Source organism: Brassica oleracea, chromosome C4 (assembly GCF_000695525.1).
Source record: "Brassica oleracea var. oleracea cultivar TO1000 chromosome C4, BOL, whole genome shotgun sequence".
Taxonomy (NCBI): Eukaryota; Viridiplantae; Streptophyta; class Magnoliopsida; order Brassicales; family Brassicaceae; genus Brassica; species Brassica oleracea.
The window spans coordinates 51,433,007-51,455,477 of NC_027751.1; the positions used below are offsets into that span (position 1 = coordinate 51,433,007).

Sequence of the window (22,471 nt, forward strand, 5' to 3'; positions counted from 1 at the left end):
AGACATGCGCGCAGCAGGAGTAAGATGGGATGTCTACCTCTAGGAACAGACCAGGCACCCTTTGAAGCAGCTTGATTAAACGTAAGCTCAATGGATAATCCAGAAACTCTCGGACCATTAGCCCCTGTAAGGTGTATCAGAGGTCCAAGACCGGTCCAATTATCATGCCAAAAAGAAGCCAAATTCCCCGAGCGAACTTGACATATCAAGAAAGGCCTCGCCAAATCTCTAAGTTTAACCAACCTTCTCCATATCCAAGAACCTATTCCCGTGAAGTCTGTGGTCCAAAAAGGTCTACCTTCAATTACATAAGATTTTACCCACGCCACCCAAAGAGATCCCGTTCCAGCAAATAAGAGCCAAATGAGCTTTAAAGAGAAGACCTGATTAGCATACTGCAGTCTTCTCAAGCCAAGTCCTCCAACCTTTTTAGGGGTGCATACTGAATCCCATGAAACCTTAGCACTCCTAGCTGAAGATGAAGCACCACTCCATAGATAAGCATTGCAAATTTGCTCTAGACAATCAATACACCCCTGTGGTAAAGGAAACACATCAGCCCAAAAATTGCTAATTCCATAACATATTGATTGGGGAATTATATGACAACAGAATCTTGGTTTCTGAAACGGGCATGCCATTTGTTGAGGGCAACAAACAACTAGTAACAGCTATCTAAAATTGCTAATTCCATAACATATTGATTGGGGAATTATATGACAACAGAATCTTGGTTTCTGAAACGGGCATGCCATTTGTTGAGGGCAACAAACAACTAGTAACAGCTATCTAAAATTGCTAATTCCATAACATATTGATTGGGGAATTATATGACAACAGAATCTTGGTTTCTGAAACGGGCATGCCATTTGTTGAGGGCAACAAACAACTAGTAACAGCTATCTAAAATTGCTAATTCCATAACATATTGATTGGGGAATTATATGACAACAGAATCTTGGTTTCTGAAACGGGCATGCCATTTGTTGAGGGCAACAAACAACTAGTAACAGCTATCTAAAATTGCTAATTCCATAACATATTGTACATATATTTATTCAAATAAGTTACAGTTCAAGTTCCACTCGAGCTATATTACGTGATACTTCACACTTTCGTATCTAAAATATGATTCTATTAGAAACAGAGGGATTTAAGGTCGATCACAAGCAATCTAAGTTATTAGAATATGCGAAAGTTAAACGTTTCGAATTGTTTCTTTTCTTTTTTTTTCCTGTCGACAAGTCGTTAATATTCTCAAAGTAGTTCTCAACGTACGGTGGTTTGGTTCACCGAATTAAGACCATATATACGCTCATTTCCTTTATGAAAATCTAGTTATCGATAATGATATCACCGTGAGCTAACGTGATTCGGCACTAATTTATTCACACGGAAACAAATAAGTACATAAATTTATAATTAATAATGTGAGCTTATTGGTAATTTGGTGTACAAAATTTTAACATATTTCGTCCATTTATATCGCTTTCTCATTAACTGGGTGATTTTAAGGAACATAATTTCACAACGTTAGCAAAATATAACACAACCAGCATGTATATATCAACTTATGAGAAATATAAACTAAGAGTGGTCAAGTGATATTTTTTTTGTATAATAGTTGATATCAAGATTCAAGTATCTTTTTTTTTGACATCAAGATTCGAGTATCCTTATTAATCATGTTTTGTCAATATGAATGTTTTCGTAATATGACAAATTAGGGGGGGTGGGGGGATATGTGTTAAAATTAAAATAAAAAAATCAAGGCCACCAGACACGATCCACCGATATCTTCTCCCATGTCACATGCCAACGTCTCTCTATGAGTTAGTAATATTCGTGACACTGACTTTGCATTTATACCAGTCTTCAATCGTATAGATGGATAGAGTTTTGAATTGAATATAAAATAATATCAAAGCTTACAAGTTACTAAATATTTGCCGGATTTGATTTGAGAATTACTCGTTAGGTTTATTTCAACTAGTCAGATCATACAGTCGCAAACCTTCAAATTGAGGATCGTATGTTCTTACTATATGTGTAGAACAAGTCAAATATTTACTTCAATTTGGTTATTTTACATGGATTCTACATTTGTGATAATAAACAATCTTGATAATGTTTTCTCGTTTTCAACTAATGAGCTCAGGATACATCATGACAATCTGATAAAGACACAAAGATTCCATCAACCGGTTATTTTTTTATTTAAATAATACACAAATCTATTTTTATTTACTGTTGAAGTTGAAAAACTCCCGAAGACAGGTTTATTTCTATATCCACATTTTTTCGTAATGAATTTTAATACATTTTCGATGCCATAATCCGTAAAAGATGTTACACCATCATAAAACTTTGGTGTAAAATGGCTAATTTAATTTTTGTGCATTATTATCTTGTTTTGATAATTAAGAGGTTTTGTTGTTAATAAAATGGCAAATTAGTCCCGTGATTGAGGAGCTAGAGGCAGCAATCTTCACTTCCTCGTCCCGAACGACGGCACCGCCTGTCAGTGGACTCCTCCTGGTGCTGCCAGTAAGGTGATTTTGAACGGGCTTGCGGTTCTGTGATGTGTTTCTCTGCGATGGTGTTGATGATAAAGTCTTTCGGAAGCTGTAGGTCTTTGCCTGGTGCAACAAGGTTTGAGGGTGTCTTTCTCTCCGGGAGCTCGCGGCAACCTGAGGCTTAGTCCGTTCATACCTCCCCGTTGGACCGTCGATGTTATGCTACCTCCGGTTCATCTCGACGACCTTTCTTCTTTGTAATAGTTTCTGTATTTTTCTTATTAGATGCTCTGTTTAGATTTTATTTCCGTTTATCTGTTACTAGTCTTTTTCGTCTTTCTGTAAAAAACAAAAAATTGGTATAATCAATTTAACATTTTACCAAAAAAAAAATGGCAAATTTGTCTTAATTACCACTAGCTATGAAAAACACATTTGTTCTTAATCTATGTCTGTATCATCCGATTTACATCCACTTAATATTTTCACTACTCCACTAATTGGTGGTCTTCTTCTTCGGATTTTTTTTTCAGAATTGTAGGGTCAAAAGTTGTTATTATGAAGTTATGAATGTGTTTGAGGGGAGGAGGGGTCCTCCATCATCAAAGAAATATGGACGGTTGTGCTAGAGTTTAACGAGACAAGATCTTGATAGGATAATATTATTTGACTATAGATTTCTAGTTATTAAGATTCAAAGCATGTCTTCCCGACACATCGTGCATTTCAATTTCATGATCATTCTATTCATCTAATCGCTTTTTAGTCAACTCCCTGGTCCTTTGACTCTAGCTTTTGATCAATCTCTTTGATAGCTAAACTGAATGTCTATATATAATCTTAGATAAATTTTGTTTGTGTCTGGTTGAACTTCAAGGTAAATAGTGGACATTAAAAAGACTAAAAATCGAGTGGCGACATTCGATTCAGACACTATTTTAGTTTTCGAGTCTAAAACGATTCCATTCATTCAAATACACGATTTGAAATTAACTTGTTGATGTTGACATTCGATTAGACACTATTTTATAAAGCTGATCGTATATCAGATAACTAATCTTAGCACAAATGACATGCTTTCCCATATCATATCTAGTTGTGTGAGTAAATTTTAGTTTAAGAAAGCGAATTTATTAAGAGGAGACAGATTTTTTTTTTTGAAATTACTAGAAATCTTATGGCATAGCGAATATAGTCTGTTAACAAACAAAACAAAAAGCCATAGTCTTACAGTGTTATTTTGTTTAGGATAACACAACAAATAAAAAGTGAAACTATCAACAATGGAAAAACTAGAAGAGAAAAAAAGTTGAAATGAGAAGGACAATATGGACCCCACTGATCGAGTGATTGTGGTCGAGTGGTAAGGAGACGAGACTGAGACGCCAACACGTTTCAGGTTCGATCCACCTGCTGCGCAAAACTAAATCACAATTATCCTGGTCACCTACACGGATATGAGTCTATGCTTTAGGATCCATTTGAATACCCGGAGAGAGGGTCTATCCATGGGATATCCCAGGTTAATCAAAAGAAAAAATAATAATGTTAAAATAATGACATAAATGTATGCCTGGATATCCCAGGTTAATCAAAAGAAAAAATATATATGGAACCCACTGGAGCAATAAGAGGGGATGGTAACTGGAGGGACTTTCATGTGTCCACCATACATTGGATACGTGTCGTCCAGATACAGATGATGCTACAAAGATAACGATGATGATGGGCATGACCATGGTAGGCAAATCTTTGGCAGATAATCAAGTGAGCATTGCCATGTCCTTGCCACTACCGCAACCCAACTGCTACAGTTTCACATTACCAACGAATCTTACTGGCATGCATACGAGAAGCGCCACCGCCATTTCACATTTATGTCATTCTTTTTTTTTTGTCAACTACATTTATGTCATTATTTTAACATTATACCAAAATGCAAGAAGTTATGATAACTGAAGAATTATTCTTATGGTATATTACTTATAATATTCCTTTTGCCTTTAGTGCGATGTAATGTTGTATTTTTTCATAAAATAATAAACCACGAATAGTTGATTATATTTTGATGAGAGTGCTTGCATGTTCTTATATTACCAATAAGAAACCTACATTTGGTTGCTATTATATAATGCATATAAAGTCTGAGACAATAAAAAAGACTGAGACAATAAAAACTTACAAAGCCTTTAAAAAAGTGAAAAATTAACCCAAATAAAAACAAAGTGAAACAAAACAAGTAATTTGATCCAATTTTTTTTTTGATCCAAAATAAAAAACAAAACAAGTAACATACGCGCTTCTTCAAAAACAAAAAAAACAAAAAAAAGGTAACATAAAATTACATCCAATAACTAAATGATACGAAACATGAGACGTCACATCGAGTTGCATGAATCCACAGAGTCCACAACACTAAAATGCAAAATACAAATAGAGACAATGAATCTTTTAATCTATGTGGTCCGATGAAAATCTTTTGAATAAACCCACTCAGCCAAGAAGAAAAATATTTTCACTAACAGAACTTTTTGGAAGAAACGATAGATATAGCCATTAAAATAATAAAATTGATAGATAATTTATTTAGTTAAACTATATCAATGCATATTTCATTCTCTTAAATACATTTGTTTTCAAACGTTAAATCAGTAATGGAAAAGTGATTTACCAACAACCAAACTACTATATTGCTTGTATTATTATTAAGTTCTAAAACATTTGGTTGGTCGTTTCATTTTTAATTTATAGTCTAAAACAAGTACTATCTATGGGCGTTAAGAACTTGAAATAACAATGCATGTGGTTGTGATAATATATATGTTAATCAGATCCCTTATCTTCTTATCTTAATCCTACAAAGTCTTCGGTGGATAAAACAAATCCTTTAAAATCTTCATATAGATTTCTTTTCATTATTTTTATCCATTACAAAAGTTTCTTTATTTTCTCTCTCGTTGTCTTCTTAGAACATTACTTTAAACTTGCTTAGTCCGTAACTCAAAGCTAGATCCAATCTTAGTTTTATTTTCCTGTTCGCCTCTCTGTCATCTCTCTTGATCTCATTGACAATTCTCAACATTTCCTGAAATAAACGAGCATAGAGAATCTTTTATATATAAGAGAACGAAAAACAACAAGAAGCTGGAAACTTTGCATATGGGTATGGGAACAGAGTCACAGTTCCATGTTTTGGCTGTTGATGATAGTCTAGTTGATCGGAAAATGATAGAGAGATTGCTGCAAAAGTCTTCATGTCAAGGTAAACAGCAGAAAATGGCTATAGGATCTCTCAGCTTTGTTATTGGAGAAAGATAGAGAGAGAAGATTCTAAGAAAGTTTTTTTTTGTTTCTGTTTTGCAGTAACTACAGTTGATTCAGGGTCTAAGGCTCTTGAGTTTCTGGGTTTGAGAGAAAGCAATGAGAGCAACGACCCAAATGCACCCTCTTCATCGCCTGTAACACATCAGGTTTAGTTATTTATTTATTTATTCACTATTCAATTGAGTTTTTAATCTACACAATTCATAATATTGAAGTTTGTTGGTGGCGTTGTGCAGGAAATTGAAATAAATCTTATAATTACAGATTACTGCATGCCTGGCATGACTGGTTATGATTTGCTCAAGAGAGTTAAGGTATTCTCTTCTTGCTTTTTCTTTATGGTATTGTATAAAAACAGAAAATTTTGATTTCCTGAGAAATTTACATTAAGTTAATATGATTGTGTAGGAATCAGCAGCATTTAGAAGCATTCCCGTAGTGATAATGTCATCTGAGAACGTTCCTGCTAGAATCTCCAGGTAAGCATTTGTTTCTTAATTTACAATTAAAATTTTGAATCTTATTTGTGAGTTGGCATTAGTGTTACTTTAACTTTGGACCGATAGAACCATTAACAATGTAGATAATGTCCTGAAAATGTGAACAACAGATGTCTGGAAGAAGGAGCTGAGGAGTTCTTCTTGAAGCCAGTAAAGTTGGCTGATCTTACCAAGTTGAAACCTCATATGATGAAAACCAAACTGAAGAAAGAAAGCGAGAAACCATCAAAAGAAGATAATGCAGTTTTGAAACATGAGATAAGAAAAGAAGAAGAACCATCCGTGATTGAAATCTTGCCTCTACATCAAGACGTTGAACAAGAACCAATGTTGAGTAATAATAAGAGGAAAGCAATGGAAGAAGTGATATCTACTGATCGATCACGTCCTAAATACAATGATATCACAACCTTGGTTTGACCCTTTCTCTCATTCGGTGTCCTGCCGAAGTTTCTATAAAAAAAGACTTTGCTTCAGAGTTTTTTTCCTTAGGTTTGTTGTAGGAATGCTTCTTCTGGTGAATACAGGGCTAGCATAGAGAATGAAGAGGAGGAGAGATGTATGTAGTCTGTAGATATTGATGGTAATGGACCCATCATTATGAAAAATCAGTAAATTCCAAGTTATGTTTATTTTTCTTAGTTTGCTGTGTATCAAAACAAACTCAAGAGTAAATAAATTTTACTTTCTTATTTTTCCATGTTTTGCATGAGTCTATGATTTGTTTCCAGGAAAAATAAAACGGTCCCAAAACAAAACACTTGAGTAAGATATATGAGACTTATGAAGCTTTTGTCTAGTTTATGTAAGGCCTTTATAGGCTTGAATAGTACTCTTGTCCGGAATCACACCAGGTGCTGACTGGGCGGTTAGTCCAGATCACGATTTACCGGGTATTACTAGGGGTCTAGAAAGTATTTTCTCCTCATCAGCCAGCCGTATACTTTCTCACCGGCTGAAGATCTTAACTACAACGATCACACCACTCCAAAATCCATGATTCATATCATATCAAATGTATTCTTACCCTTACACACACTTTGAGTGCTTAATCATACCATTCATCACTACTAAACATTTCTATGAGTTGTGCTTTCTTGTCGTAAAGACTATGTTAAGTTAAAAAAAATAACTTTGTAAATGCTCTCATCATGGACTTTTTTATGATAAGTATATACAAAGATAGTAACAGCCTTTGCTTGATTGATAATTTATTGTAAGAAAATTCTACTAAGAGATTCCAACCATAAAATAGAAAGCTGTGTAGAAAAATGATTTGAACCATAAAGAGATTAAACTACAACATATTTTCTTGAAAAAATGACCTCTAATAGATTTAAGGTCCCAAAGGAAAGGGATCAAGCTTGATGAATTTTTTTTTTTTTGAAAACTTGAAAAATTATTGAACTATTCCGTTTGTTTGCATGTAAGAATAGATAAGTGTATTCCAATTGTTCAAAGTTCAAATATTGGAAATAAGGTCCTAGCTTTATTTTAATTAATAAATTATGTTTGAATGTAAGAAACTAAACTGTTTGAAATTTGACAACTGTTATTAGGGGCTCGAAGAATATCTCATAAAACATTAAATGTATTTTTCCTTATTACTCTTTTAGTTTCAATTTAGATACTTAACGAGTGTATATAGATTGAATTGCTCTAAGCTGTGTATATGGGCATAAGAATCTATCAGTGCCAAGTGTCAAAATACAATCATGGCCGTTGATTATGTATTTTCAGATACTTATTAAAACCGAAAAAGATAAAAAGGTTTAAAAAATATATATATATATATATATATATTCTGTGGGACCCATTAAATCTGATTCAAGGACCCACATTTAAATGGCTATAGGATTTATGTTTATCTATTCTTCTTCACACAGTTTCTCATATTTCACAGAAATGACTTCTTTTTCCTGAGCTGCACTAAGGTTTCTCTAGAAAACTTTCAAGGTAATTTTTCTAGCAAACTCATCATCTTCATCCTTTTCAACAACTTCACAAATTACTAAAACTCAGATTCTTCCTTGTTAATTTTAATTTAATTGATAACGAAAAAAAATTAATTTAATTCTGTTTTTCTACTCTCTGTAAAAGACGACGTTCATAATATTCCCTTTTCCTTACGTACTCTCTGAATCTTTAATCCACATGAAAAGAATCTTTATCAATTCAAAGAGAGAAAGAGATCAAATCTTTCTTTTTTTTTGTCAAAGTTATGGAAGAATCAAGAATCTCGTCAAACGGAATCTCTATCCAGCTGCTGTGACGTTTCAGACTTCGCATACTATGTAATGATCATAAACCCTCGTGAATCCAGTTTGACCTACTCTGTTTTTCATCTCTCTGTTATTGCTCTGTTTCTAGGTGAGGAACAAGGTCGAACTCTGTATTCAAAAAACTACATGAGCTTGGAAGTTACCGCCAAATATCTTGAGAAGACTTACCAAAGCTGTGATTACTTTTCTTGATTCCATATAAAGTTTTGATTTTTTTTTTGGGTTTAGTTTCTTACCTGTGCTCTCATTGAACACTACATGAAATTAGTAAATGTCTCTTATTTTCCTGGTATATATATATTTTAAACTATAATATACTTCTTTATTTTTCTAAAATGGAGAAAGAAATATACGACTGTAAAATTATTACTATTGTTTTTTTACTTCTCTTGTTTATCTTTTCATAGTTACCACATATACAATTAAAAAAATTACAGACAATCCGGCAATAAATTTTTTACAGATACAACGTAACAAATCATCAATTCTATATAATACATGCTAAAAGGTGTTTGTTTGTCTATAATGGTCAAGTTATAACGAAACTATTGAGATATTTTCAATAGATTATTGCGCTGATATGTGTAAGATGCGTGAGATTCGGCCAGTGCAAAGTCAAAGTAAAACATTCAAATTGTGGCCATCTTATAAACCCAGAATATATATTCGCTGTAAATCCGTTTTTGTAAATACTCATTCACCGTATCTAACACGAGCGAAAAAGATGCTGGATTTTGTGTGTGAACAACAACTGTCAGTGCCACGTCACGTCAAACTAATCCAATCGTGGCCGTCGATTTCGCAAAACAAATATTCGGTGGGACCCATTATACCTGATTCTCGGCGCCAGTAAGGTCGTTATGTACATAGGATAAAACCGTAGGGTTTAGGAATTTTTCTATTCCACATATAGTTTTCTCAAGAGTCCTAACTCCATAATAAGTGCAAAGGAGATGTTCTCTTGAACGACGAGTCTTCTTGTTCTCCCTGAGCTGTAGTTTTCTCGAGAATCAATAAAATAAACGTCTGTCAAAAATTACCCTCTTATTAGCTCCACGGAATATCAGCCAAAATATGGACGAAATATCGATGAAATAAATTTGTTAAGAATATAGGTTACAATTTTTTGTTATTTGTATATGTTAAACTAATAAATTTATTTTGGTCTATTTTTAATAAAAGTACTATTTTATTTTATTTAAAAATTAGAAATAATTTTTTGATAATTTTTGAAAATTTTCCACAAATTCTCAATATAATTTATTCGTCGGAAATTCTTGAAACAATTTTATGAAAAAAAATTCAATAAAAAATTAAAGACAAACGGTCGATAATCCGTCAAAATTTCCAAACAAATTGTCAACGATTTTTTTCTTGGCAGAATTGACCCGGTAATTTTTTGTCGATAATTAAAATCAAACTCATTTACTAAATCATGATCAAATGTTGAAAATTTAAAAATAAAATTGATATAAAATATTTTGGTTGTATATTCTAATCTTAGTCATAATCCTTATCTATTTTCACATATTTTACCTCAACAATAAAACTTATAAAATAAAATATTTAAAAAATATTATTTAAGAAATAGTTATGTCCGAGAAAAATCTAATATAGTTATATAAAGTATGGTTAAAACTTAGGGTTTTTTCTATTCTTCAGATAATTGTAATGAAAAGCGTTGACCTCTTGATGACTTCTTTTTCCCTGAGCTAAACCAAGTTTTCTCGTGAAAAAGTTTCAGGTATATTTCTTTAAAACTCATCATCTTCATCACTTTCACAAGCTCTGCAAGAATTACTAAAACTCAGGTTTTTCCTTGTTGATTTATTTTTATTTTCCTCTTTTTTTTTATTTCACTGTGTTTCGTTCAGATACTTTTCCTTATGTACTAATGAATCTTTAATCCACATGAAAGAAACTTTATTTTAATTTTTTTAAAAGAAAGAATCTTTATATTAAGTCAAAAGAGAACGTGATATTTTTTTTTTGTCAGGAATCTTCCAAAGATATGGAAGAACCACGTCAACCAGAATCTCTATCCAGCTGCCGTAACGTTTCAGACGTCGCATACTATGTAACCGATCACAAAACCTCCAAAAAAAGCTTATTGTTTTTTGACCTAACTCTGTTCTTCATCTCTCTGTTTCCAGGTGAGGAACAAGGTCGAACTCTGTATTCAAAACTACATGAGCTTGGAAGTTACCTCCAAGTATCTTGAGAAGACTTACCAGATTAGTAAAAGTGTCACCCACATTGGTAAAAAAAAAAAAAAAACTTACTTTTCTTGATTCCATCAATGGGTTTCTCTAGTAAAGTTTTGATTTTTATTCTCTGGGTTTAGTTTGGGAGCAGCTTCGAGAAGAGAATCCAGTTTTCTTCATTAACTTCGAGTTTAGATGCCAAACGGCTCTTCAGATGAGGTTGTTCAATGATATGCTGACTAAGCAAGCTGTTCGGATGTTCAAGGATGGGCTTATTGATATTTGTGATGCTTCACGTACGTTTAACTTACACACTCATCTTTTCCTGTATCATCATCTACTTATGTTTTTGTCTTCGTGCAGCTTCTGTTAAGGCTTTTCTTCGTCGACAACACCCTGAAAGAGTTGATCTTATGGAGACATCAGGTAAAAAACAACATGTAAAGGCTCTCTCTCTATTCTCTAATTATGATAGTCTCTAACTTTGTCTTTGCATTGTGTTAGCTTCCAAGAGGAAGCTGAGTTCTGCAAGCTTAGCAATGCCTAATGCAAATGGTCCATCAGGTGAAAGCCTTACAAACTTTTGTACTTTACTCAGTGAGTGAACATTTTTTTTACCTCCAAAGACTTTCTTCTGTCTCTCTGTTTCTGCAGTTGCACAGTCTCAGAATCCTTATGACCAGCACAATCAAGTCCTTAATCCTGCAAGCTTTGCAATGCCTATTCCAAGTGGTCCATCAGGTAAAGCCTTACAAACTTTGGTACTATAACTCAGTGATTCAAAGTTTGGTTTCTTGCATTTTTTTTGACTTCCAAAGAACTTGTCTCTCTGTTTTGTAGCTGCTCAGTGGCAGATTCCTAATGAGCAGCTATATGAACACCTTTATGCTTCAAGGTTACCACTGTCTGATGCAAATGGTCCATCAGGTAAAGCCTGACAAAATTTAGTACTACCAAAAATGATCGAAAATTCGGTTTCTTGCACTTTCTGGCTTCTAAGAGTTCCTTCTGTCTCTCTCTTTTGCAGTGACACAGTTGCCGATTCCTAATAATCAGCAAGAGCAGCAAGATCAGCACCTTTATCCTACAAACTTACCATTGCCATATACAAATGGTCCATCAGGTAAAGCCTGACAAAATTTAGTACTACCAAAAATGATCGAAAATTCGGTTTCTTGCACTTGCAAATGGTCCATAGTTCCTTCTGTCTCTCTCTTTTGCAGTGACAAAGTTGCCGATTCCTAATAATCAGCAAGAGCAGCAAGATCAGCACCTTTATACTACAAACTTACCATTGCCATATGCAAATGGTCCATCAGGTAAAGCCCAAAAAATGATCGAAAATTCGGTTTCTTGCACTTTCTGGCTTCTAAGAGTTCCTTCTGTCTCTCTCTTTTGCAGTGACACAGTTGCCGATTCCTAATAATCAGCAAGAGCAGCAAGACCAACACCTTTATAGTACAAACTTACCATTCCCATATGCAAATGGTCCATCAGGTAAAGCCTTACAGTATACTCAGTGATTCAAAGTCGGTTTCTTGCCCTTTCTGGCTTCTAAGAGTTCCTTCTGTCTCTATGTTTTGTAGTGACACAGTTGCCTATTCCTTATGAGCAGCAAGATCAGCACCTTTATTCTACAAGTTTACCATTACCTGTTGCTAATGGTCCATCAAGTAAAACCTGTTGTACTAATATTATACAGTGATTGAACATTAAATATCTTGCACTTTCTGGCTTCTAAGAGTTTTCCTCCTGTCTCTATGTTTTGCAGTGACGCAGCTGCCTATTCCCAATGATCAGCAAAATCAACCCCATCAGGATCCAAGCTCTGCATATAATGGTCATATTTGTAAAAAAAAATACTCAAAATTCACTCTCTTCTCATCTTATCAACCCTCTTCTTACTTAAGCATATGTATGAATCAGTTTCCTATTCTTTCCCTGTAGGTAACTCTCTTGGAGATCCAGCCTTTGAACCAGCAGATACTGAGGATTGGATGCTACTTCTTGATCCTAAATGTAAAGAAGAAACTCAAACCTTACTCTCTCATTATATTAACCCTTTCTACTTAAGCATTCTTTTTCTTATATAGTTGCCGACCTTGGAGTTCTACCACCATTCCCACCAGAAGATACTACTAATCCATGGCCTTCTTCATCTGATGATCTTCCCTGTAAAAGAAAACACTAAACCTTTCTTTCTTTCTTTTTTATCTCTCATATGTTTATACCCTTCTACTTAAAGCATTCTGTTTTTCTTTCCCCAATAGATACTGATCCTATGCCAGAAGACTTCTCCGCGTTTGAGCTTGGAGGCGATATATTAGAAGGAATGCATCCCAATGAACGGCAACAACACCTAAACGGACAGTACCAACCCCATTGGCAGCAGCAGCAGCAACAAAACCTCCAAGTAGAAGGAAGCAACGGGCTGGCAAATGGAGAAATCACTGATGAACTGTTATGTAATAACTTTGACATAACCCAATCAATGCAAATGGATACAATCGTTCACCAGCAACAAGCAGGAGGGGTAAACCCTCACCATCTTGAGTCTGAAGCTTTGAACAATCGAGATAGTGGTAAGCAGTTCACACACAATACAAATCTGGTTTGTATTACAGCTTATCCTTCTAACATTTGAGCTTTTCAGAAGCAACACTAGTAATGCAGCCCAGTGAACAGCCACAACACCAAAACGGACATTACCAGCCGCAACAAAACGTCCCAGTAGAAACGGTGCAATATGGAGGAAGAAGCAACGGGGTGGTGAATGGTGAAAGCAGTGACCAACAGTTCTGTAATAACTTTGACAAAAACCATTCAAAGAGAATGTTGTGTACAAGCGTTGTTGATGAGCAACAAGTAGGAAGAGTCAAACGTCATCAACCTGAGTCTGAAGCCTTGAACAATCCTAATAATGGTAAGTACCAAAACCCTTTTCTCCACAATACATACCCTTTTTGTCATCTCTTAATGATTTTTTCCTACACTTCTCACTAAGGTGATGGGACACAAACAAACCAGCAAAGATCTCCAGAGGTAAGAGCAACGTCAAGGTCCCTGAAAGAGTGGGGAGCAATATGAGAGGGAACAGTAGTGTTCTTCTTCTTGTTTTGTCAATTGAATACTCTCCATTAGATTTAGATGAGCTTTCTTCTTCTTCCTGTAAGTTTAGACCCACAAGACTTTTAGGAGATTTATTGATAAACTCTTTCCAAGTTAAATGCTAAGACCAGATTCAAAACTAATGCAAAGATTGGATCTTTCGAGACACTACGTAACTCAAAATTAATCAAAACTGAAAGCAACTCAGAAACGTTAAGAATCTCTAAGAGAAGCCGTAGAGAACGAACCTCAATGCAGCCGCCAAGCACAAGCACGAGATCATGTATGCATCGGATAAGCTGCGAAGAAGACTTTATCAATAAGAATAGTTGTGTTTTGTCCCACATCGGGGAAATAAAACTACTCTTTGCTGTATATAATAAAGAAAGTAACAAACTTATCACGTCGAGTTCAGTAACGCGGGCTTGTGATCCATGTGGAGACTATAAAGTGATGGGACGTTGGGTCGATCTCATTGGGCCGGGTTCGGATTGGGCTTTATTCTGGCCTGCCCATACCAAGTTGGGAGTCGAGGCATGGTTCTTGAGCGAAGGCTTGGGAGTTGTGTTTCTTAGAGTGGGGGAGACTGCGTGAGGCTGGTTTCACAGAACAGCGTTTCACCTCCCTCTCTTGACGGTGGAAGGATAACGGGCCATTGCCTTCCGAGCCCACTATGACCCAATAAGCCGTTTCCGATTGAACCATCACTTTTTTTATTTTTTTTTCTTAAATTGGTCGTTTCAATTTATTAATGGCCCATTTTCGGAACCCGCTGTTGTTAACTTGATTTATTATTTAAAGGAAAAAGTGGTCCAAGTTTTTTAGAAAAAAAAATCAAAAATAAGTCCAATCATATGGGAATAATAAATTCGTCGGCTAACTTTATAGATGACATTTATTTTTGGTAACGCTCTCCTAGCTGGCCAGAAAGAGACTCGGCTGGTATCAACACATGGGCTACATGCTAGTGTTCAAAAGACCCGCATGTGGCACACGTTGCATATACTTTTATAATTCTCTCCTCGCTCCACCACTGGATTTTCAAGTGGTTTCACTTCAGCCAAATCAATCGTGAAGGACAGAGAGATATAGGAAGAAGCCTTATAGAAATGGCTATGCCTTTGGAAGTGGCGGTGCAGCTGACGAAAACGGTGTGGTTTGCTCTAAGCGGCTGGATTTTCACATGTTTGTATATCGCTGATGAAATCACCAGTTCTCTCAGAAACAGAGATATAGGCCATGTCCATGTCGGATGATCGGTTTAAAGATTCTTCATTATTTTCCATGCGCTCTCTCGTGACTTTAGAGAATTGTTTGTTTTTCATGTGTTTTTATTGCCATGATGAGAATCGTCTCAAAGTTACCTTAAAGTCGAAGTGTTTGTGTTTATTTATAGAGGAGATATGTGTAAGGTCTGTGTTATAATTTATAAATATCAGATTTCAGATATGTGTTTGTGTGCTTGATGTAAATGAAATCTGATATTTATAAATTATAATACTTCTGAATTTTTGTGTGTTTATGATTGTTTGTGAGAATAATCTCGAGCTTTTCTTATATATAATAACGAGACTTCTTGATGTTTATCAGTTTATGCTTCTTTCTTAGCATCTGTTTCCAGAATTGGTTACTTGATAGTGTCATTAATGATATGCGAATTTATACTCATGTTCGTCCCTTTATCGTTACATTCGTTAATAAAAAAGCTGGTTTTTGGACCTTTAGTAGAGTACTATTCAGATTCTCAAAGAAGTACAAAATTAAATCTACTAGCTTGTAGATCATATCTCGTCTAAATAGTATCACAGATGGCAGTTGTAATTAGTTATGTCTGAAAATAGGTTAATGTAACCAAGGTTTCACATTATTTTGGTATAAAGCAAAGAAGGGACAAGTTAAAAGTATTATAAACAAATTTAACGCGTTGGATCTTTCTTTAAGGATAAGTTCTTGTTAACTTTTTATAGAAAAATAAAATATTAAGTTTCTTCTTTTGCCCATCTTTCTTTTTTTTTTAGTTTTTATTTTATTTTTAATTATTCTCTTTTTGAAAAAGGCAAAGGCAAAAGTATCAAAGGAATCGTCAATGAGTGTGCCTTCTGCAATTCAGTTTCGTGTTTATTCTCTCATTTAACATAAAGTATTAGTGCACAACCCAATTTAATTTATAACTTCTTATATGAAGTTTCTGTAGGTTAGTTTTATACAATGTTGCCTCGTTTTAGTATGTTAGTACAAGTCTTTGGCCTAGTGCAAATTTAGAAGTTTACGCAATTTTTGAGGATCTTGACAATTAACAACACTTTATGTTTCTTTTTCTGAATTTAAACATCTAAAAAATAGGATCATATAAATACTTTTCTTAATTATCTCCAAATAAATTCAAAAACTGCCCTCGTGAAATCAACATCACGCCATCGTCTTCTTTCTTTAGTGTTTTCACCTTCTTCCACCTCCAACTTACATAGACAGCTCCTTTCCACCTGTTCTCTCTTTTTTATTATATTCTCCGACAAAAGAGAAAAACCACAAGAAACTCAGACCAGAGTGTTTAGGAACTTTAAAGTTATGGGCTCTTCTTCTTCTTGTTCTAACTCTTCTTGCTCTGCGTCACGTTCACCGCCGGAGAAGACACTCAACGCAACGACGGTTCCGAGAGCTTTCTCGTTCCCGATGCCGTCGGTTCACCACCCGCCGGTTAAAAAAGGCGACACGCACCACCTCGTCTCCCTCACGTCCACCACTTACGGTTCTCTTCTACACGTCGACCTCGACGTACAAACACTAAAGAATAACAAGAAGACGGCCGAACAAGACGAGTCGCTTGACTCGCTGTCTCCTGACTCGGTGATCAACACATGGGAGCTCATGAACGATCTCGAAGACGAGTTTGGTTCGACGAAACGTGACGTGGACGTTAATGGTTCTTACGAGCTCGTGAGAATGGAAGAAGATTGGGTTCCTCTGCCTTCTAAAGCTAAGCAGCCTTTGTGGAAACATATGGCTGAAGAGTCGTTTCTCTCTGGTTTGGATTCTAACATCATCTCATCTTACAAGAGAGCATTGTCTTCTAGACAACTAGGCAAGAACACAAAACCAGTCTCTTGCAGCCACTCTAATCAATCGGTTGTCTCTCTGAGTCCAGTGAGTTCTCAGTATTTGGAAGAGCAAGAGAAACCAAGATTGCTTGAAACAGAAGAAGACAACAAGACTATAGTATTGTACTTCACTAGCCTCAGAGGAATCCGAAAGACTTATGAGGATTGTTGCTACGTAAGAACAGTTCTGAGAGGGTTTCAAGTTGCGGTAGATGAACGTGACATATCAATGGACTCTGAATACAGAAAAGAGGTTCAGATTTTACTCGGCGAAGAGAAACCGGTTTGCTTGCCTCAGGTGTTCATAAGAGGCGTCCATGTTGGTGGAATTGAGGAGATCAAGAGACTCAATGATGGAGGTGAATTGGGAGAGATGTTAAAAGGTTTTCCTGTTTTTGAATCTGTGGGAGCTTGTGAGTGCTGTGGGGATGCAAGATTTGTTCTGTGTACTAGTTGTGGTGGTAGTACTAAAGTGTTTGAGGAACAAGAAGATGGGTTTAAGAGATGCAATGGATGCAATGAGAATGGATTGGTGCGTTGTAACAATTGTTGTCTCTAGTGATTGGATTTTTTGTTTTATTGATATATTTGATGTGAAGAGAAGACAAAACATTTAAGGGTATACTTGTGAGTTAGGATATGTTTTGGTTGGTTGTGTTCTTTGAATTGGTTGTGTTTTTGTACATTGATATAGGAAATGGCTTTTAAGGCTCAATCTGTTGTCTTTTTAGGCCCCAATTGCTTTTTCACATTGATGTTTGTACTTTTTTCATATGTTAATATTGATTCAAGAGTGGAATACAAAGTCGAATACAAAACTTCCCAAAAAACTAGAAATCTTCTGAAACCAAAAAATTAAAAAAAAAAGAATTAAAATTGAAATAAAAAAAACCTAAAAGAAAAATTGAAAATTTTGAACTAAAATCAAGATTAACAAAAAAAAATCTAGATAAGAGACAAGGAGTGTGACAATGAACCAAAAATCAGTAGGAAACTTCCAACTTAACATGTACACTAGATTTTGATCCGCGTTTTTTTAAAGCGGGGGATTAATTTTCTTTTAAAATTCTACAAATTTTTTAATTATAAGATTAAGTGTTTTTATATGTGATAACTATATACTCCCTCCGTTTAATAATAGATGATGTTTTGAAGAGTTATTGATGTTTCAAAATACATGATGTTTGATATTTTTTAATTAGTTTAAAAGTTATTGAAAACTGTGTGACCAATGATGTTTTATATTATTTTTGATGATTGACTGGATTAGATTTATTTAATATTTTTAGTGTTACTTTTTAGGAAAATGTGTATGTCTTAATTCTTGTGCCTTCATCCAAAATATCAACTATTTTGAAACAGAGGGAGTACATTTTAATTTTATTGATTGTTTATGTTATAATTATAGATATTAGATATGCTATAAAAAAAATTATATTTATATTTATGAAATTAGTTTTAAAGAAGTTAATTTTTTAGAAAAATATTGTATTAATTTTAATTTATTCTAAAGTATTATATTTATATAATAAATATATAATATCATTTCATAATTTAATTTTTTTTTGCACATTTTATTTTAAATGATAATATTTTATTAAATTATTTAGATGCATATATTTGTTCCAATTATATAAAAACACTACTATATAAGTTGAAACAATGAAAGCTATTTCTCATTACATATTTTAATATTATTCTTTGCAGATTTTTTTTTTCTTTGCAGATTTTAACTTTTAGTGATTATTTATTTACTTATTTACTTAGATGCATATATTTGTTTCAACCATATAAAACTCAACTATAAAAATTGTAAAAAGGAAATTTTATGATTTTGTTATTTCTCAGAATTAGGAAAATACACTACAAAAAACACATCAATTCATTTGTATCTCATAAATAAATTATATTAGTTTAATTTATTTATTACCCGCAAAAATAAGTATACTTCATATGATTAGAAATATCTAATTATTCAAAACAAAAAAAAATCTGGTCGAAAAAAGAATTGTTATGGGTATGATAAAGTTTTACCGAAAGTAAATGCATATAGTTAATTAGCATTTATGGTTTTGTTTTGGTTTGTAAAGAAAATTTATTTGTTACAATAAATATAGGATATCTCTATTATTTTGTAAATATGATGAAAATCTAAGGATAGAATCCTAAATTTTTATACTAGGGATTCTTCTTTAATAGTATATGTATAGACAAAATGAAGAAGGGTCACCAACAGTGATGCAACAGCAACAAGCAGCACTAAATAAACTTTTTTGAATGAATGTAAAATTTATTCGTAGCAAAAATTATTTTATCCAGTAGATGTGACATTATTTTGAAATCAATCACTTAATTCAAGTTGATAACCAAGGAGAAGTCATAAAAAATCTGTCCCCAAGAGATAACATCATAACAAGGGAAACATGCCTTCATTAATGTTTGTATTTGCATGTCACAAAAATGTATAATATTTTTTATATAAAATGTCTTGTGCCAAAATTTGTATTGAGTTTCCCAAAACCAATGCCAATAAGAAGCGCTAAAGCTACAATTTACTCACCTTTGACTACATCACCTGCTTGCTCATTGGCTACCACTAAAACCCTGTTGCTAACTTCATTCGATGTCACCGTAAAGCCGCGCGTCACCGCAAATAAAAACGACAAAACATCATGCCGTCTGCAAAATCCTACATTCAAGCTTGCATGCTTTTTTCTTCCCCGCGAGGGAGACGATGGAGGGGAAAGGTAAGGAGTTAGCGGTTGGCTCTGGTCTGAGCAAGTCCCTTGATGAATCACGTGTGGACAGTCACAGCTATTACCTGGCGCGTCGAACCACCATGGAGATGCTCCGAGACAGAGGATACGATATCTCAAATGAAGACATTAACCTCACTTTACAGGAGTTTCGAGCGCTCTACGGCGACCGGCCCAACGTAGATAGACTCCGTATCTCAGCACAACATTGTTCTGATTCTTCAAAAAAGGTAAACTCCAATGCCATGCAGAATGTAATATCGATTTTAGAACATTGTTCTGGAACCAATATCAATCTGCATGTTGATATTTTTCTGCCAAGGTGACAAAATATTCGAAGTAGTATTCCATGAATAAGGAATATTTACTATTTTCTAATAACTTTATGGAAGTAAATTCTAGGCTATCTCGTAATCTGTGAAATGTTATGTATTCGTACTAATAAAGTGATTATAGATCTCTGACAAAAAGTATTGTTTCTTTGAAGAAAGCCTTATATATGTATGGACATCTCATGAAACATTTAGCTTTAGCTTCCAAATTTTAAAGAGCTAATATACATAGTTCGTGGCTCTGCTATGCACCAAGCAATTTTCTGTTTTGAATATCAGATAGCTGTTGTGTTTTGCGGAAGTGGTATAGTTAAAGTCAGTGCGATACGCGACATCGCAGCCGATGTACTTGGTCGAGAAAATTTAACCGGACTGATATTGGTTCTCCAAAGTGATATAACAAATCAAGCTCTAAAAGCCGTTGAACTTTTCTCTTTTAAAGTCGAGTTATTCCAGGTATGTTTATCTTGATACTTTGTTTAATTAATTATGATCGGTTGCTTTGACTTAATTCTTGGTAGATTTGTAACTTTGTGTTTTTTTTCTGTTGTTAGTTAACCGAACTGTTGGTTAACATAACCAAACATGTCTTGAGGCCAAAACATCATGTTCTGAATGAGCAAGAGAAGGAATCACTCTTCAAGAAGTTCAGTATTCAGGAGCAACAAGTAAGAAAGTCTTTTTTTTGGTACTTGGATCATTGCTAGCTAGGAACTCTGAGCTTTCTTTGAGTCAAAACATTTTAAAAATGTTATTTTTCGCTTTTGTTAGCTTCCAAAGTTATTGAAGAAAGACCCGACAGCGAAATACTACGGACTAGAGAAAGGGCAAGTCGTGGAGGTCACATACAAGGGCGAGGGCAGTGAATCTGATCATGTTTCATACCGATGCGCTTGGTAAATCTCGTTTTGTTTTTATTCTTAGCTCTCTTTGTATGTGTCAATATATGTATCACATGTCTTGATGTCAAAAGCTGTAAACTCTTGTGTGTTTCTTGTGGTTCTCAACCAAACAATATCTGCTGATATAAAGCCCTTTGTCAAAAAAAAAAAAAAAAAAAAAATCTGCTGATATAGAGCTGATAAAGCCAATCCACCTCTTGTTTTCTACTTAGTCCGGAGTCCTTGAAACCAAAGCAACCTTTGATAGTTACGGAATAACTGGTTTTGACCGATGAACCATAAATAATCCGTCTTGACGGATAAATCATTTTCTAACAATTGAAATTCCTCATTTTCAATATGTACTACTCCATGTGTTTTACATCAATACACATTATAATTTTTACTTTTTTTGAAAATATCACTAAAATATAATTTAAACTTTACTTATTTAATTATATATGAATTTGATAAATATACAATTGGTTACAAATTTTTTATAAAGTTAAAATAATCTAAACATATGAGATATCTTCCATTGTGAAACAAAAAACAAATAATATGAATTAAAACAGAGAAGCATGTTTAAAGACAGTTTTTTTTTTTTCACCATACAAAATATTTCACATAGTTAATTTTAACTTTATCATCATCAAAGATGATCTAGTTACTTATATTTTGTTGTTTTTAATTATGATGAAATAAATTAATTTTAAAGTTTAGTTTCCTTGTTGCGATGGGAGATGTTTCTCTGAGGAGAAGAGGGATAAAGCGGAGGAGTCTGATGTGCTGCTTGAGTATACAAGGAAAGCGATTCAGAGGCTGACGTATTTGAAGAAGTAAGATTGGTTATGCTAGATTTGAATATGATCTTGATGGCGAGTGGTGTTCTTTACTTTTATATGTTGTTGAGGATTTTACAGAATCCTTGCGCAGCTAGAAGAAGATGTAGTCCCTTGTGAGCTGTGTTTAAAATGGCGCATGGCGCACCAAGGCGAGACTGTCCGAGCCTTGCGCCTTACTGATATCTTCCATATTTCCATTATCTTATCCATTCGTCCATGTGCATTTTGATCATATAGACTAGGATTTAGCCATGTTTAGGTTGCATTTTGCATACATGAGTCTCTATTAGGTACTGGAGTACCACATGAGGTTATTGGAGACATTCGAGTGCATTTGGAGCTCAAAAGAGGTGAAAAGGTGACCATTGGACGAACCGAGCATGGGAGCGACCTCCCGGAGCGACATCACGAAGTCGCTGTGTCCCACTTCTCAGAGCGACCTTCCTAAAGCGACGCCATGAAGTCGCTCGCGTTCTCGTTACTCCGAACAGTCTTAGATGGCCCTGGAGCGATCTCTCAGAGCGACCTACCAAGGTCGCTCCCGATCCAGAGCGACCCGTTGGAGCGACACACCAAAGTCGCTCGGGACCTCTCGCCCGGAGACACCAAAAATCGGCCCTGGAGC

General features: G+C 34.6%; 5 protein-coding genes across 5 annotated transcripts; all 5 read left to right on the plus strand.

Moving 5' to 3' along the window:
• Nucleotides 1-5,431: 5,431 nt before the first annotated feature.
• LOC106339904 (two-component response regulator ARR8-like) lies at nucleotides 5,432-6,966 on the plus strand. The gene is made up of 5 exons (XM_013778774.1): nucleotides 5,432-5,778; nucleotides 5,880-5,986; nucleotides 6,077-6,154; nucleotides 6,249-6,319; nucleotides 6,451-6,966. The coding sequence occupies exons 1-5, from the start codon at nucleotides 5,676-5,678 to the stop codon at nucleotides 6,758-6,760; spliced, it is 669 nt and encodes a 222-aa protein (XP_013634228.1). The 5' UTR covers nucleotides 5,432-5,675; the 3' UTR covers nucleotides 6,761-6,966.
• A 3,324-nt stretch (nucleotides 6,967-10,290) lies between these two features.
• On the plus strand, nucleotides 10,291-13,998 carry LOC106340533. The gene is made up of 15 exons (XM_013779400.1): nucleotides 10,291-10,366; nucleotides 10,619-10,699; nucleotides 10,776-10,881; nucleotides 10,967-11,122; nucleotides 11,190-11,252; nucleotides 11,331-11,390; nucleotides 11,481-11,567; nucleotides 11,667-11,753; nucleotides 12,413-12,499; nucleotides 12,598-12,666; nucleotides 12,774-12,845; nucleotides 12,920-13,000; nucleotides 13,097-13,408; nucleotides 13,480-13,749; nucleotides 13,831-13,998. The coding sequence occupies exons 2-15, from the start codon at nucleotides 10,634-10,636 to the stop codon at nucleotides 13,911-13,913; spliced, it is 1,599 nt and encodes a 532-aa protein (XP_013634854.1). The 5' UTR covers nucleotides 10,291-10,366; nucleotides 10,619-10,633; the 3' UTR covers nucleotides 13,914-13,998.
• Nucleotides 13,999-14,880: 882 nt separating this feature from the next.
• On the plus strand, nucleotides 14,881-15,520 carry LOC106340496. The gene has a single exon (XM_013779367.1). The coding sequence runs from the start codon at nucleotides 15,044-15,046 to the stop codon at nucleotides 15,188-15,190; it is 147 nt and encodes a 48-aa protein (XP_013634821.1). The 5' UTR covers nucleotides 14,881-15,043; the 3' UTR covers nucleotides 15,191-15,520.
• A 764-nt stretch (nucleotides 15,521-16,284) lies between these two features.
• Nucleotides 16,285-17,825, plus strand: LOC106337267 (uncharacterized protein At5g39865). Its single transcript, XM_013776353.1, has one exon. The coding sequence runs from the start codon at nucleotides 16,503-16,505 to the stop codon at nucleotides 17,589-17,591; it is 1,089 nt and encodes a 362-aa protein (XP_013631807.1). The 5' UTR covers nucleotides 16,285-16,502; the 3' UTR covers nucleotides 17,592-17,825.
• Nucleotides 17,826-19,766: 1,941 nt separating this feature from the next.
• Nucleotides 19,767-21,020, plus strand: LOC106337268 (DNA-directed RNA polymerases IV and V subunit 5B). Its single transcript, XM_013776354.1, has 4 exons — nucleotides 19,767-20,018; nucleotides 20,400-20,576; nucleotides 20,675-20,788; nucleotides 20,892-21,020. The coding sequence occupies exons 1-4, from the start codon at nucleotides 19,767-19,769 to the stop codon at nucleotides 21,018-21,020; spliced, it is 672 nt and encodes a 223-aa protein (XP_013631808.1).
• The last annotated feature ends 1,451 nt before the right edge of the window (nucleotides 21,021-22,471 follow it).